Here is a 15,037-nt window from a genome sequence, read left to right as displayed (position 1 = left end):
CATTTGTGGGCCGTTTCGTGCCAGTACTATCGCAAGCACATAGGTACGTCGTCGATTGTGACAATGAACTGCTGTGGTCGCAAGGAGTATTGTGCCAGCCCAACGTCACCAGGAGGGGGAGGCGGGAGTTTCGGGAGCCCGGCCAGAACTCGGATTGCACCGGGAAAGGTTTGCCACCAGGCGTCTGGAGGCTGCTTGCCAGCCCGCCGAGGATAGCTATAAGCTAAGGATGCCTGCCCGGGGGCCACCCTGCCCACCCCGTAGATGTCGGTTGTATGGCATCCCTCGGGAGCAGCTCCCGGTGCTACAGCAATTGTTTCCTGGATGTAAATGAGCATCATACCCGACTTCCAACCCAGTTACACTCGGTAAAATTCATCTCGCTGGACAGTGCCGGGAACTGCCTGCACATCCTCGGGTTCGTGCCAAAAGCCAATGGTACTAGCACCCCACATGCTGGCCTACTGCTCAAGGAATAGCCATACTACCTGTAATACATCTTTGGCAACACCCTTTAAGTCACAAGCTGCAACACCTACACGCCCCGTCACTAATACATATGCTTTCGTCCTCGTTTGCTGCCCCCTGATAGGCGTATCTCATTTGCTAGCTATAAATAAGCGCGTTGCAGTATCGTGGGTATACTCGCTGGCGTTTTGCAAAGAATGCTGCTTCGATAAACAGCTTCTTGACTTGAGGGCGGCATCAAATGTCGAAAGCGCCAGTTGGTAAGGGCAAGAGTGCGAAGAAGGACAGAGGTCCCCTTCTCGCAGCTCACGCGGAGGCCCTTCGCAGCGGCGTGGGCGTGGTGAGCGGCTTGGCATGTGCTGCGTACTCTTTGCAGTTGCTAGCGCAGAAAGTCGCAGCCTGCTCGCAGGCAGATAACCCCAGTCCTGAATGCCGTGTCCCTTCTTCCCGACGACTCGGTCTGGCCAGACGCCAGATGGTGTCACAGTCAAGGGGAAGGTCGAGGCCGCGCTCAACATCTGGAGCATGGCCATAGCCGGAGAGGAGGAGGTGAATGTCGAGGGAGGAGTTCCTGGGGATCGGGTTGCCCGGCCAGTGCCTCGTGCCTGCGCGGGCGACCCCTTATTTGGGGTTCGTGCCTTTCACTTTTAGCTGCTTGACGCGGGGCTGCACGTCTGGCCGGAGGACCCAAACCCCTCGCACTACCACACGCGCCACTGCTTGCAGCGCGAGGAGATCTTCAAGGCAGGCATAGCGCTGCTGCTGCAGCAGCTGCTGGAGCGCGGCGACGTGGAGGAGCGGCATGCGGCCATGGGCTGCGTGTCAGTGCTGGCGCTCAGTGAGAAGCATGTAACTGAGGTGGTCAACGCGCGGGTGAGCGGCGCAGCGCGGCAAGATGTGATGCTCCGGTGGTGGGCAGCTGGACACAATCGAGGGTAGAGAGGAGCAGCCGTCGGTAGGAGGCGGCGGAGGAGGAGGCTGTGGCGGGAAGGAGCGGGGGATGACGAGCCAGCAGGGTTCAAGGGAGCCAAAAGCGAGGTCGCAGCGTTGCACCTGGCAGCAGGTCAACGGTATCGGCCAGAGCGTTGCCCAGGATGTCATGGCGTTGCACAATCTCACATACACATCCGTCACCTGCAGGTTATAGCGGCGGCTGCGGGGCTACTGGTATCCGAGCACGCGCGCGGCAAGCTGCCGGCAGTTCAGCTGCTGCAGCACTGTGCGGGGCGGCAGGAGTTCTGCAGCAAGGTGCGTGCTGCGCTATGTCGCTCAGCATACGTGCATCTTTCCTCCTCGCGCGCGCAACACCCGCACAGTATTGTCCATGACAGGGACACCCTGGAGCTCAGGTCTTGAGGGTGTGTCATAGTGCGCCGCGCAGCCTGACCTGAATGTTGGGGCGCCCTCGCACCCTGGGCGGACAGGTGGCTGACGCAGCGCTGCCGGCGTTGGTGGAGGTGCTCAAGAGCGACGGGTTGCCAGGCTGGGGCCAGATGCGGCAGGTAAGGCAGAGGCGTGGGAGGCGGGCGGCGGCTTCCCAGCCCCACCCCTGCATGCCAGGCATTGATGCTGACAGCAAGTGCTGACGGCGGCCGTTTCTGTTACCCCATCTGGCTCCGCATGCCTGCATCCCGTACCATCAATCTACATGAACACACATACAATTGTTTCCCTATTAAACACACGCACAAACACACACACACACACACATTTCTTGTGCTCTTTAACACACATTGCTGCCTTGCTTGTCGGTGGGACAACAGGGTTTGTACTTTCCGGGCGCGCAACCGCTCAAGCATTGCATACACGGTCTGCGTTTCCCCTATCTAATGTTTCTGAACACACACACACGCACGCACCGCCCTCTCAGGCCCAGACGCACGCGGCGCACACGCTGCGGCTGCTGCTGGACAACGTGGAGGGCGAGGCGCCGGAGGTTCGGCAATTGCGCCGCATGGCTGTGCTGCAGATGGGCGCGGTTGCACCGCTGGCGGCGATGGTTGCGTACACGCCCCGCCTGCCGCCGCCGGCCCTGATGCCTGCGCCGCCGCCGGTGGTGACGAAAAAGAAAGGCGTAGCAAGCAAGAAGAAGAAGGAGGGGGAGGTGAGCAGGAGTGGAGGGGGGGCTGCCAATACCTGCCTAAACTAAACCAAACCAGGCCAAACCGCAAGGGGGGGCTTCAGAGGCTTGGGTTTGGTTGGTTCAACGGCTGATGATACCTGAATGTACTCAACTGGCCGGGCACTCATCCTCCCTGTAATCGCACGGTCGCCCCCGTCCGTCCCCCGGACATCGTCACCGACGCGCCTGCTGTTCTGCTGTGCCTGGCTACAAGTTCACGTAAAATAATCTTGAATGTACACCTACCCACTCACCACCCCGCCTGCCCGCACCGCCGCTGTCAGACGCCGCTGGGCGCCAAGGACGCGGCTGCCACCGTGGCCGCCGCCTGCCTGCGCTACCTGTCGCTGGTGCCCGAGTTCGTCGACCAGTTCATGCGTGAGTCGTGGCCTCTGCCGTCCTTGATGAATATGTTAGCTGGACGTAAGCACGGTCACAGCTGCAAAGTTGGTGACGCCTGGTTGAGACCGCCATGGTGAGCATGCGAAGGCGCTGGGGTTTGTCCTGCAGGCACTGGCACGCTGCCAGAGGTGATTGCGGGGCTGCCGGTGTGCGGCGAGGAGCAGGCGGCCTACCTGACCGGCATCCTGTGGGAGGCCAGCGCCGAGTCGGCTGTGGCGGAGGCGGCGGTGGCGGCGGGCGCTGTGCCTGCGCTGCTGCACGTGTGCTCCAAGCACTTAGCGGGCTGCCGGACAGGTGCGCGGTGTGGTTCCGTATACCGTTGGTGGGTGGGTTGATGACGAAGGCCTGTCAAGGGGCAGGTGCCAGGCAAAGGGTTTTTTCACCATTCCAGGACACGGATACGACGGGAGGCAGTTAGGAAGGACCTTGGCGTTCCTTGACCGTGTCTGCCGCTGGTGTGCCTGCAGGCAAGCCCAAAGCGGCGGCAAAGAAGGATGACAAGAAGGACGGCAAGGTGCGCACCGCACACATCGGCCTGGTCGGCAGCGACTCTCTAGCCAGTCCAGCCACTGGGCGTGCTCGGGGCGTGTTGCAGGGCCCTTTCATTGCCTGCTTCTGTCGACATCAGCACCACCATTAGCAGCACTACCAACAGCAACAACACCCTCTCCACCACCGCAGGCGGGCGCGGGCAAGAAGGACGGCAAGGATGGCAAGGGCGGCAAGGGCGGGTCGGGGTCGGGCGCGGGGGGTGAGCCGCCCAACTTTGCCGACATGGCGGTGTGCAACGCCAGCGGTGCGCTGCAGCACCTCACCTTCCTGGACGCAGCCAAGCAACAGGTGCGGGCTGGCTCGAGCGGCGAGCATCCAATAAAACGACGGGGCTCCTCTTCACGGCCCTCCCACCGCCACATATGATACGTGCCAGTGCGGAGGCCCAGCCCACACCCAGCCAACTGACCAATCTCTCCCCCCATGCACACACTTACCGCAGGTGGCATTGCGCGGCGGCGTGCCCATCCTGACCGCCTGCCTCAAGGTTTCCAACCCGCAGACGTACGAGAACGCGGCGGGGGCGCTGTGGAATGTGGGCCTGGACGTGCGCAACAACCTGGTGCTGCAGGTGGGCTTGTGGTTACCAGGGCACGGGGTGGTTGCGATGGTAATATACTGATGCGCCCAAACAGAGCCGTTGGGGCACGTGCGGGGTGAAATGGGGAGCGCGCGGGAGACATGTACGGACAGTAAGAGGCTCTCTGGGCGAGTAAGCTGCCGCAATCACTGCAATTGTGTTGAGTACATTCGAGTGGCATTGCAGGACGTGACCTTGCCCGGTGTATGGATTTGCCGTTTCTGATCACGCAGGCTGCTGGAGCCCCCGAGTTCCTGGCGCACCCGGTGCCCAATTCCTGGCTCACACGTGGCGAGAGCACTCGGCCCAGCGCCGCCGGGGACGACGTGGGCGACTCCTCGGACGTGCGGGACCGTGTGTTCCTCACACAGGCGCCGCTCGTGTGATTAAGAGCGACGGCTGTGGCGCTGAGACACGACTTGGCGGGAGGGACGCGCTGCGTGGCGCTGGCGGCCCGTGCAGGGATTGGAGGGTGGTGTGTAGATTGCAGATGCATGAGCGAGTTGAGCGGGGCGGCTGTGCCTTGGGTTGCAGCGCGCAGCTTTGCGGGGTACCTGTTGGCTTACTCGGCAGACCGTTTTGCAGCGGCCCGTGCATACCGGCGTGTAACATTACATTGAGGAAAGCTAGGTACATACGATGTAGCAGGTGGGAGTACTTAGCACTTCAGACCAGAGGCATGATGGCGCGCTCACCATGTGCTTGGGCGAGAAGAAGAATGGCCTTGGTCACTTGGTGTGCGATGGGACAGTGGCAAGGCAGGTTGGTATGGTGCTCCAGTCCTCGGACCTGGGCCCTTCCCTGTGGTCACCTGGGCGGATCCAGGGTCTCAGTGACGTGACACACGATGAGCTGTTGCGGATTCGACTCAAATAAATGGAGGATATTACACCGCAGAGCAGGAGGCAAAGGTCGGAGAGAATGGGAAGCGCGGGGCTCCGGCACTCGGCAGGGTCTGCGGCACGCACACGGTATGGCAGCGCGGTCTTGTTGCGATCCGGCGCTTGCAACCTACATAAAAGTACTGTTTTGATCCTTATTTTCGGTAATTCATCAAGTGATCACCCTCTCCTCGCCTTCGCGTCTGGCCACAAAACTCTGAAACAATGCTTACCAGCCGCGTTTCCTCGCGCGTCTCCGTGCGCAAGACGAATGCAACGCGCATGGCTCCCGCTGTGAGCACTGGTTCCGCTCGCGCGGGCCGGGCCCAGACCGTTGTGCGCGCCTCAGCTGAGTCCGCAGATGCTTCACGTCGCGCTACCCTGGCCACGCTTGGCGCTGCTGCCGTCTCCGCCAGCGGCCTGACCTCCGTTTTCAGGTGAGCACAAATCGCGCTCGAGATTCCTCGCATTGGGCTGGCGAGGATTCCGAACTTACACCGGCACTCGACTGGGCCCTCGTTCTAGAGCGCCTTCGCACACGCGGCGCCTGCCCCGGCGTCCTGCTCAACCCCAAACTCTGAATGCCTATACCTCAGCGCCCGGGCTGATGAGGAGCCCAAGGTGACGCAGAAGGTTTACTTCGACGTGTCTGTGGGCGGCCAGCCGGCGGGGCGCATTGTGATGGGGCTGTACGGCGAGGACGTGCCCAAGACCGTGGCCAACTTTGTCGCACTGGGTGGGTGGTGATGGATGTGGGATGGAAGGAACAGGAGACGCATAGTTTTGCACGGCAGAGAGCCAAGTTGTGCGGGTGCTATGTTGGGGTATTTTGTAGTGAGCGGCGGGTTGAGTGTAAACCTGTGTGAATTCGGTGTGAGTGTGCATGGACGGGCATCCCCTCTAACCGCGTCCGATGTGCACGGTGCCGCAGCCACCGGCGAGAAGGGCTTCGGCTACAAGGGCTGCACCTTCCACCGCATCATCAAGAACTTCGTCATCCAGGTAGGTGCAGGACAGGTCTAGCAATGGGTTACGTAGCGACATTGCCAGCACATTCGGCGGAGGCGGGGACATCCCGCATGTTTTTGTTGCCCCTCGCCCCATCTGTATCCCGCCTCACACACTCACAGGGTGGTGACTTTGAGCGCGGCAATGGTACTGGCGGTTACAGCATCTACGGCCGGTGAGCACGCGTCGCTGGTGGGGCCGGCAGACGGCAGTGGTGGCGCCAGCAATCCCCGCAGACGCCACCAGACAGGCCATACGAGGCCTTACTCCTTCACGGACTGACTCTGCACCTGCAACCGCGTGTCACTTCTACCCACAACTGCTTTACCCACCGCAATCCGCCGTGACGCTCTATCCGCCGCCTCCACCGCCACGCACATTGGCCCCTCCCCTGCACACAGCACACGCCAGCCCCAAGCCTTTACAATCTCCAATCCGTGTACACATACCGCCGCTTCACGCCCACAATGTCGACCCTTTCCCTGTATGCTTTCTTAACACGCACAGTCGCTTCGCGGACGAGTCGTTCAAGATCCTTCACGCCCCCGGCGTCCTGTCCATGGCCAACGCCGGCCCCAACACCAACGGCTCCCAGTTCTTCATCACCACAGTCGACACGCCCTGGCTCAACGGCCGCCACGGTGCGTTGTGGGCAGCGGGAGCGGCTGCGCCGTCATCAGTGTATCAGTTGGATGGAGACAAAAGGCGGGAATGTGCTGCCGCTGTGCTGTCTGTGCGCGTTGCGCAGCTGCCCTGTGCCCATCAACACGAACTGTGTGAAGACGTGGCGGGAGATGGTTTTGCCGACTGTCCGCCTGCGTGCTGTGCATAGCTGTCGTGTGTGCTGCCGGCGCATCCCGCTGCCGCTGCTGCCGCTGTCATTGCCTCCTCCTACCTGCGTAACCGTCTGCTGCTACTGCCTACCATGCCTTTTCTTGCGGGCGCAGTTGTGTTCGGGCGTGTGCTGGAGGGCATGGACGTGGTCAGCGCGCTGGAGAACACCACAGTGGACCGCGGCGCGCGGTGGGTGGGCGGGGTATGCAGGCTTGCAGGGTTGGTCTACCGTACTTGGGTAGCGAGAGAGGGTTATTCGATGCCCGGAACGGGGGTTACGGGGTGCGCTGAGGGGCGGGCACATGACCGGGCATCAAGTGCGCCGCAGTCAGGGGGGAGTCGTATGTGCACCACTCAGTCCCGACCGTCTCCCTTTGCATCCATTGCTGATTGCAGGCCCACGCAGCCGGTGGTGATTGACAACTGCGGCGTGCTGGCGTAAGCAGGACTCAATTTCGGGAACGCCTGGCGCGCATATCACGGTGTGACAGGCAGCCGCGGCTGAGCGGCCTCAGCTGTAGCAGTAAATGCAAGCATGCAGGTGCATCGGAGACGCCTCAAATCAAGGAATGCCACTAGGACGGGTGGGCTCAGCGTTTACAGAGAAGCCATGGCGAGGAGGTACAAGCGTTCAATGGGGTGGTGTAGCCAAAGCGATGGGAAACGCAGGATCGTTGGTTCTGAGTAGAGAATGATAATGAGGGATGGAAATAAGTGCAATCGGACGTATGCCCCATAATGCATTTCGGACCAAGGCTCACGGTGCTTTCTGCCTCCGCCTAGTGGCGACAGAAAGGCGCAGTGGTACAGGCCATCATGGTAGCCGGGTAGGGACCGCAGGGTGGCGTGCGCATTTTCACGTACGGTATGAGTAATGCACTGCGCTGCTGGGGTGACAACGGTTCCAGCTAGGCAAGGGCTCATAAAGTATGTAAAGAACTTCTTAAGTGAAGTTTGTCTGAGCTTGGACGGTAGAAGTCGCGATGGCAGAGGCACAGCACACCCCATCTGGCCAGGATCGGTCTTGCCCAGGCATGCCCAGGACTGCACTTGTCGATTCCATCACTCTCCGATACCTCCAGCACATTTCGCTACTTGTACGTACATGCCCTGCTCATGATTATGAAGGAAGTTGGCAACTGCAAATGATGCGCTCTGCAAGCATTGCGGACATTACGCACTGCACGAAATATCAAACAGTCAAGCGATTAATGTTGTTTTCAGAGGTGTAGAGTGCTATCTCACGACCAAATGGCTTCATCGCAAAGCCTTGCCTCCCTACCGTCCCTGTGCCAATCGCTATCGCGATCGGGGATAGCACACACATGCTTGGAAGCCTCTGGTTTGTGGCCTCTGGGGCGCAGAGCCTTTCACAGTTCGCGCGGTTCACACGCTATCAGCCTCAGCGGCCCGCGCAGTCAACGCCCATCCCCTCAACAGCGGAGTCTGCGGTCGCTCGTAACGGTGGGCACCTGAGCAGCTTTGGAGGAGACAGCAGTCCGGCCGCCCAGGCTTTCCTGCGAAGCCAGTGGCCGTGGCTGGCAGCACTGGGCTTTGGTGCCGCAGGGGCCCTCGCCTACAGGTGCTTTCTGGGGCTGCTGCTACCTGGTTACTTCTACGGCTTTGAGCAGCCGCTAGGGGCCGCACCTCGCATGCGCTAGTGTCCAGGCTATGCGCACGTGTGGTCACCAGGGCCCTACCTCAACCAAGCGCGCCCCCGCCTGTGGCTGCCTTCCCCCTGTGTGTTGCAGCGTGTTCCGTGAGCCAGCGGTGACGCAACGCGTGTGGCTGGAGTTCGGGGTGGACGGGCAGCCTGTGGGTGTGGTGGTGGTAGGGCTGCACGGCGGGGACGCCCCACACACAGCGGACAACTTCGAGGCCCTGGCCTGCCACAGCCCCGGCTTTGGGTACGCGGGCGTGCCTGTGCACCGCGTCATGCACGGCTGGTGAGCGTCTGCTGGCTGCGGCATACCAGAACAGCATTGGGGAGCAATATGCATACGGTTGGGTGGATAACCGTGTATTCGAGTACGTCAAGTGAGGGTGCCAGTGGCGTCCGGCCTTGTGGCCAGCCATCATCCGCCCTGTGTACTGCTGCTTTTACCTTGCTGCGGTTAGTGGTCAACCCCAACAACCCTGTACCGGACCTTGCCGCAGGTCGGTCTGGAGCGGCGACGTCACGCAGGGTGACGGCAGCGGCGGCGTCAGCGCGTACGGCGCCAGCCTGCCCCTGGAGTCCTGGGGCGCCAAGCACCGCCGCGGCACACTCAGTATGGTCCTGGATGAGGACAGCCGGCTGCGCAGCCAGTTGGGTGACGCGCTTGGTTGTAACACTGGGAAGAGTGTCCAGCATGTTGGTTGGGGCAGGTTGGGGATGGACAGTTCACGAAGCAACATTGCCATGACAAGTGGGAAGGCGGAGAGGGACCGCCTTAAGACGTCAGGGTAGGGCAGTGCTTTGCACTGCAATGCTGGGGTGTGTAAAGCTGGTCGACTGCAAGTCAGTACACCCTGGGTTGCGCTTATGTCGCACGCGTGCTGCAGGTTCTTCTTCACGCTGGTCACCACGCCAGCTCTGGACCGGAAAGCAGGTGAGGTCGTGTGCGACGGGAGCTCCACCTCCCGAGCTCTGTCGGAAGGATTTCTTCAGGGAGGAACAAGGGTATGCAAGCAAGGGACGGAAGAGTGTGTTGATGGATGGGCTATGTCAGATTCAGGAGTTACTGAAAGGCCCACACGCCCCGCCTGCAACTACATTTTGCAGCTGCAATCGGAAGAGTGCTTGAGGGCTTAGAGGTGCTGGACAGGTGCGTGTCCAGATGTGATCACGGGGGCGTCAGACTGTGAGCGTTATAGGTGCAGAACGACATGGGTTCGGTCGCAAGCGCGCACGCCTGGGCAACCCAAACTTTCGTCAATGTTGTGTCAGTAATGTCGCTGACGGATTATATCATTAATGTATGTCGCTGCGCAGGATCTCGCGGCTGCCGACCTGCGAGGGCCAAGAGGGCCGACCCAAGCAGGACGTGCGTATCTTGCGGTGCGGCGTCGTGGAGGAGCAGGCGGCGCACCACGGCGAGAAGCCGGCGGAGCAGGGGGGCGGCAGAGCCAGCGCGCGGGAAGGGGCAGGGACAGGAGCAGCAGGAGGTGTGTCGACGGCCGTCAAGTCCTGAGGCCTTTTGTTCGGGTTGGGCTAGTGAGAACGCGGGAGGTGTTCGGGGCAGGCGGTGGGAGCTCGGAGGCGCACGTCGTGAACACGCCCGTGAAGTGCCGGTCACGGGTCATCTTGGACTGAGTGTGTCTTGACCATCGAGGCGTATGGATTTGCCCCTGGGCCACAAGGTCAGAGGTAGGCAGAGGTAGCAACTCCGGTTTGGGCCTGCCAGGGTTGGGTTCCGGTGTAGCCTGGAATGGGTCAGGCAGATCTCGGCCAGCGCAACCCCTCGATGCTCAAACATTTTTCTTACACTCGTTCATACACATATAGAAGCACATAGTCGTCATCTCTCGATCAGACGCGCTTGGGGGGTTGCAGCGCGGGAACGTGGCTGTTCGCCTTCTCCAAGGCTTACCGACGCTTGTGAAGTAAATATCACCACGTATGAGTCACGTAAAGGCGATCTGAGTTTCCCTGTGCGGAAATGACGAGCTTCCAGAACTCAAGAAGCGCTGAACTCTGCTCTGAGGCCCAATCACTTGCATTCAAGGCTGTATGCAAACTTTATGACGCGGTTCATGAGCTTAATGGCGGGCAAGCAAACGAGTCGCACCCTGGTCGAGATGCAGTTTCAATGTCGGAAGATTCGCGCCAAGCGCTGGCGGTAAGCGAGAAAGCTTGGCTCCTTGAGACTTCTGACGATGAAATTTCTGTTTTGGTTTCGGTACAGTAGCCAGATGCGCCCTTGAGGCGTTGGCCTTTCGGGCCCCAGTGGGCTTCGTGACCACAGCCAGTCCACCACCCCTGCCCCTCACCCGCAGGACATGCGCTCCACGGCGGAGCTGTGGGAAGCTGGCATGCGCTGCTTCAACTGCGGCCTGCAGTACGACCTGCTGGGGCAGCCGTACGACCCGCAGCTGCACGACCTGGACCCCTACGACCCCAGCCTCCTCGGGCAGCCAGGGCTGGGCGCGGTGGTGGCGTCGGTGGTGCGGCCGGGATTCCTTGTGTCAGGCTGCGTTGTCGTCAAGCCGCTGGTCAGGGTGAGCACTGCAACAGCGAGAGACCCGCCGCCATCTGCTTCTGCACCACTACCGCTGACCGAGCTTCATGCTAAGTGTTCTGTGTACGCCACACTGATTACATGGCCTGCCCGTCACTGTTCAAACGCCTGCAGGTACACCTGTACGGCAACAGCCGCACTTCATCCGCTGGCGCGCCGCCTCAGCTGCTGCTGCCCCAGGCCGTGCGCCGCGCCAGTGACCCAGTGAAGCAGCACGCCAACGGCAGTAGCAGCCACCCCGGCAACCCTGGCCACCCCGGCGCTGGCAGTAGCGGCAGCGGCACTGCGACCCGGTCGGGGGCTGCAAGCACGGACAGGGACCCCGGCTTCCAGGCGCAGCCTCACGAGCAAACACTGGTCCACGAGGAGGAGGACAACGACGCCAGCGTGAGTGAGATGTACGGGTTGCTCGCGGGCCCGACACCTGGGCCGTCGGCTTCGCGCAATCAGGCCCAGCCCCAGGCGCGGATGCAGGCGGCGGCTGCCGCCGCGCCACCGGCCCGGGGCACTCAGCCGCCGCGAGGTGCCGCCGCTGCGGGCCTGTCGCCGGCTCTGGCGATAGCGACAGGCCACCACCTGCAGCACCAGCAGCAGCAACAGCAGCAACAGCAGCAACAGCAGCAGCAGCAGCAACAGCAGCAGCAGCAGCAACAGCAGCAACAGCAGCAACAGGCAGCGACGGCCGTGGCGGAGCGCGGCGGCAGTAACGCCAGTGGCGCCCATGATGCCCGGCGACTGCCCCCGACCCTGGACTACATTATGCGGCACCGCAGCGGGAACGAGGCTACCGGCTCGGGGCGCGCTGTCAGCGGCACGGCGCCGCCACCGGCGCAGCAGGCGGCTGCGGCCGGCCCCGCGACTTTCGCTCCCAGCGATGCAAGGGCGGCCAGCAGCGGTACCAGTAGCGGCACCAAGCCGGCTGTAGCGAATGGGCCGTCGGACCCGCTGCAGCTGCTGCTGTCGCTTCGGGGTCGCAACGCCAGCGGTGGCGGCGCTCCTACCGCTCCCGCTCCCTCCAGCACGACTGCTGCGGCTGATGCAAAGCCCGCACCAGCTGCACCTGCGTCTTTCTCGGTGCCTGCTGCCGACGCGTTCGCCCACGGCGCCGCAGACAGATCTGCTGCACCGGCCCCCGCCAAGGGCTCCCGCCCGGACACCCGCGCTGCGGCGGCGGATGGCAGCCATGGGCAGTCCAACGGCGCGGCGGCAGCCGACGACAGCGGCAACGACGATGTGGGGTACGGACAGTACGACAAACCCAACGCTGTGCCGTACGGCCGGCGGCACCGACAACAACAGGAGCAACAGCAGCAGCACAGCAACACACAGGTTGCACAGGCCGCGGCGCCAGTCGTAGTGGCGGGAACGGCAATGGGGCCAGCAACGACGGGGGCGCTGGGGGCGCTGCCGCCACGAGCCGGGACGCCTACATCGCGCGCGGCGGCGGCTGCTGCCTCAAACGCCATCTCAGGCGCGTCGCGCATGGCGGTCGCCGCGCTGGCGGCGGCCGCCGCGGCCTCAGCCCAGGGGCCTGGCCGTCCCTCACGGACGCCGTCTCCACTTGACGACGCGGAACCGTCCGCCACACCTGCGGCTTCCGCTCAGGCGCAGGCGCAAGCTCCCTCCGCGCAGCAGCGTGTGGGGCCTATTGAGCACCAGGCGGCAACGCGCCATGGTTCGCAGGGCGCGGGCGTGGGCCTTGGCGCGCGTGGCAGCCGCCCGGGCAACGGCAGCGGCGGTCGCGGCGGAGCAGGCAAGAAGGCCGGCGTTGCCGTGGCGCCGCCTCCGGCTGAAGAGGCGCCTAGCGAGGCGAGCGGCAGCAGCAGCGCCCTGGAGGCCACAGCTGGCAACGATGAAGCGGCTGGAGCCGGCAGGCAGGGCCGCCGCGGGGCCCGCAGTGGCAGAGGCGGTCGTGTACGCCGCGACGGCGGTGACGCCGACCGGCCTGACGCCGATGCGGGTGCTGCCGCCGCCACACCTGTGACGGCTGCGGCGGCATCCGAGGAGGCAAGACCGGCGGAGGCGCTGCCGCAGCGCCAGCGGTCGCAGCGCGGCAGGGATCGCGCGGGCGGGCAGCCAGGGGCCCGGCCACCGCGCGAGGGGGAGGGCCCCGCCGCGGAGGGACAGGCAACGCCGCACGGTCAAGACTCCGCCGCAGGCGCCGTCAGCGGCCCGTCCCAGCGGCAGCGGTCACAGCCACAGCTGCAACCCAGGTCCGCCGCGGCGCTGGCGGCGCCCGCCACGGCCGGGACGGAGGGCCCGCCTGCAACGGCCCCAACACGTGAGGTGTACCAGCGGCCCAAGAACCGTGGCGCCGCAACTCGTGACGCAGGCGCCCTGGAGCCCGCGCCTGTGGCTGCGGCGACTATGCCCGTGCCTGCGCCTGGGCCGGCTGCCTCTGCAGCCGTGAAAGGCACTGCAGGCAAGGCTGGCCAGCAGGTGGGCGCGCGGGCCGCTGCCGGCGAGGTAGTGCAGGCGGGGCAGGGGCAGGACGGTGCCAGGACAGGGGCAGGGGCTGGGAGCGGCGGTGGACGCCGCGGAGGCGGCCGTGGGGCGGGGGGCGGCCCGCCGCGGGGCGGCCGCGGCGGCCGTGGTGCAGGTGGGGGCTCGGCTGGCGGGCACGGTGGGGCGGCGCCAGATGCTTAGTGTGTTCAATGCCAGGAGTAGGCGCCATAATGCAGGTGGTGTAGCGCTGCAGCAGCTGGAGGGGCAGGCGCTAACGGGCCCGCGGCGACATGCATGTGATAAGCACGGCTAAGGCGCATTGTTAGGCTTTGGTAACTTCTATGTGCAGCTGGCAGGTCGAGACAGCTTGTTGAACGGGGAGATGCAGCTGACATGGATACGGCATTGTGATACAAACCGACTGAAGGATTTTTCACGGGGAAGGGCCGAGGTTACTGTAGCTGTCATGGCGGCCGTTAGATACCGTATTGCACTTGCACGTTTGACCGAGGTGCAGATAGGTTGCAAGGAACAGGGGATTGGATGGGTCTTGGGTCGGAATGCCGGAGTAAGGAGGCCGCCTCAGCAGTGTCGGGTACTTGTGCGGGCTGAACCAAGTGGTGCGGGGGTCAGGGAGCTTCAATGAGACAATGGCTGCAACAAGGAGGTGGCTGCCTTATGGCAGGAAAAGGGCTGATCCCGGGTCGTTATCAACCCAGCCACCTTGACGCGGGCGCCTACTAAGCACACGCAAATTGCACACGCCTCTATGTTGGGGGCCTTTGGCATCCCCGCAAATCCGGACGTGGCCGGTTGGGTGGGGTGCACAGTCCGTGCTAACCCGCAGCTAACAAACTAGTCACGTCACTCGCCGCCAATCGACACGTGCACCCTCAGCCCCACGCCCTGCTAGCGCCGTTCAGGCTCTCAGCCCGGCCCCGCCGCCGCCGGCGGCCATGGCGGCCGCTGCAGCTTGATCGGCCGCTCGAAGCCCATCAGCTTCAGCAGGAGGAGCACACGGATCACGTTGGCGGCGGAGACGTCGCGGTTCTGGGGATGGGGAACGGGGAGGAAGAAGAGAGCGCACATGAGCTGTCTCAGCCGTCAACCTGTCAATCAATCCGTCCCCAGTGCCCAGCCGTCCCCGCACATGCACGGTCCTCACCCAGGTCGTCAAGCAGTCGTTGCAGACTTTGACCGACCAGGGCCGCTGCCCCTCCTTCAGCCCCCCAAGCCGCTTGATGGCCATCTCCTGACACCCGCAGTTGTAGCAGGTCTGCATGGTCGGGAGGGTGGGAGGGAGGGGGGCCACACTAGGGCTTCCGCTAAAGCCAGGCATAAACCCAGCGGCCCACCCACCCACCAGCAATTGCAATCCCACTCAACCCACCCACCTTGGAGGTCTTGTATTCATCGATGATGAACACATGCTTGGCGTAGCGCTCACGGAGCAGCTTGATGAGCCGCCCCGTCGGCGCGCGCCCGCCCCTGACGGAGATGGGGGAGCCGCCCTTCCCTCCCTGGA

The 15,037-nt window shown here is 63.3% G+C and overlaps 5 protein-coding genes across 5 annotated transcripts in view; 4 read left to right on the top strand and 1 right to left on the bottom strand.

Annotated features, from left to right (window-relative positions):
- The first annotated feature begins 9 nt into the window (after positions 1-9).
- Positions 10-5,115, top strand: CHLRE_12g544115v5 (uncharacterized protein). Its single transcript, XM_043068827.1, has 12 exons — positions 10-808; positions 937-1,017; positions 1,195-1,341; positions 1,609-1,716; positions 1,893-1,970; positions 2,339-2,572; positions 2,875-2,968; positions 3,101-3,286; positions 3,460-3,506; positions 3,674-3,832; positions 3,987-4,115; positions 4,358-5,115. The coding sequence occupies exons 2-12, from the start codon at positions 994-996 to the stop codon at positions 4,508-4,510; spliced, it is 1,359 nt and encodes a 452-aa protein (XP_042919147.1). The 5' UTR covers positions 10-808; positions 937-993; the 3' UTR covers positions 4,511-5,115.
- Positions 5,116-5,169: 54 nt separating this feature from the next.
- Positions 5,170-7,915, top strand: CHLRE_12g544114v5 (uncharacterized protein). Its single transcript, XM_001693889.2, has 7 exons — positions 5,170-5,442; positions 5,602-5,741; positions 5,937-6,007; positions 6,136-6,188; positions 6,521-6,654; positions 6,961-7,036; positions 7,244-7,915. The coding sequence occupies exons 1-7, from the start codon at positions 5,231-5,233 to the stop codon at positions 7,287-7,289; spliced, it is 732 nt and encodes a 243-aa protein (XP_001693941.2). The 5' UTR covers positions 5,170-5,230; the 3' UTR covers positions 7,290-7,915.
- Positions 7,916-7,969: 54 nt separating this feature from the next.
- Positions 7,970-10,285, top strand: CHLRE_12g544113v5 (uncharacterized protein). Its single transcript, XM_043068826.1, has 6 exons — positions 7,970-8,429; positions 8,599-8,793; positions 9,005-9,214; positions 9,392-9,438; positions 9,612-9,654; positions 9,822-10,285. Exons 1-6 carry the CDS (start codon positions 8,173-8,175, stop codon positions 10,018-10,020), a joined length of 951 nt encoding a protein of 316 aa, XP_042919146.1. The 5' UTR covers positions 7,970-8,172; the 3' UTR covers positions 10,021-10,285.
- Positions 10,286-10,339: 54 nt separating this feature from the next.
- CHLRE_12g544112v5 (uncharacterized protein) lies at positions 10,340-14,235 on the top strand. The gene is made up of 3 exons (XM_043068825.1): positions 10,340-10,668; positions 10,826-11,047; positions 11,182-14,235. The coding sequence occupies exons 1-3, from the start codon at positions 10,639-10,641 to the stop codon at positions 13,711-13,713; spliced, it is 2,784 nt and encodes a 927-aa protein (XP_042919145.1). The 5' UTR covers positions 10,340-10,638; the 3' UTR covers positions 13,714-14,235.
- Positions 14,236-14,237: 2 nt separating this feature from the next.
- The window catches only part of CHLRE_12g544111v5 (uncharacterized protein), a 5,362-nt gene continuing 4,562 nt past the window's right edge, over positions 14,238-15,037 (bottom strand). The window contains exons 9-11 of the mRNA XM_043068824.1: positions 14,907-15,032; positions 14,678-14,788; positions 14,238-14,562 (exon numbers count right to left, since the gene is read on the bottom strand). Of these exons, the coding sequence (XP_042919144.1) occupies positions 14,440-14,562; positions 14,678-14,788; positions 14,907-15,032 (360 nt within the window). The 3' untranslated portion in view covers positions 14,238-14,439. The remainder of the gene's footprint in view (positions 14,563-14,677; positions 14,789-14,906; positions 15,033-15,037) is intronic.

Source organism: Chlamydomonas reinhardtii, chromosome 12 (assembly GCF_000002595.2).
Source record: "Chlamydomonas reinhardtii strain CC-503 cw92 mt+ chromosome 12, whole genome shotgun sequence".
NCBI lineage: Eukaryota > Viridiplantae > Chlorophyta > Chlorophyceae > Chlamydomonadales > Chlamydomonadaceae > Chlamydomonas > Chlamydomonas reinhardtii.
Note: the sequence above shows the minus strand (reverse complement) of the source record. Positions and strands in the feature narration are given on the sequence as shown.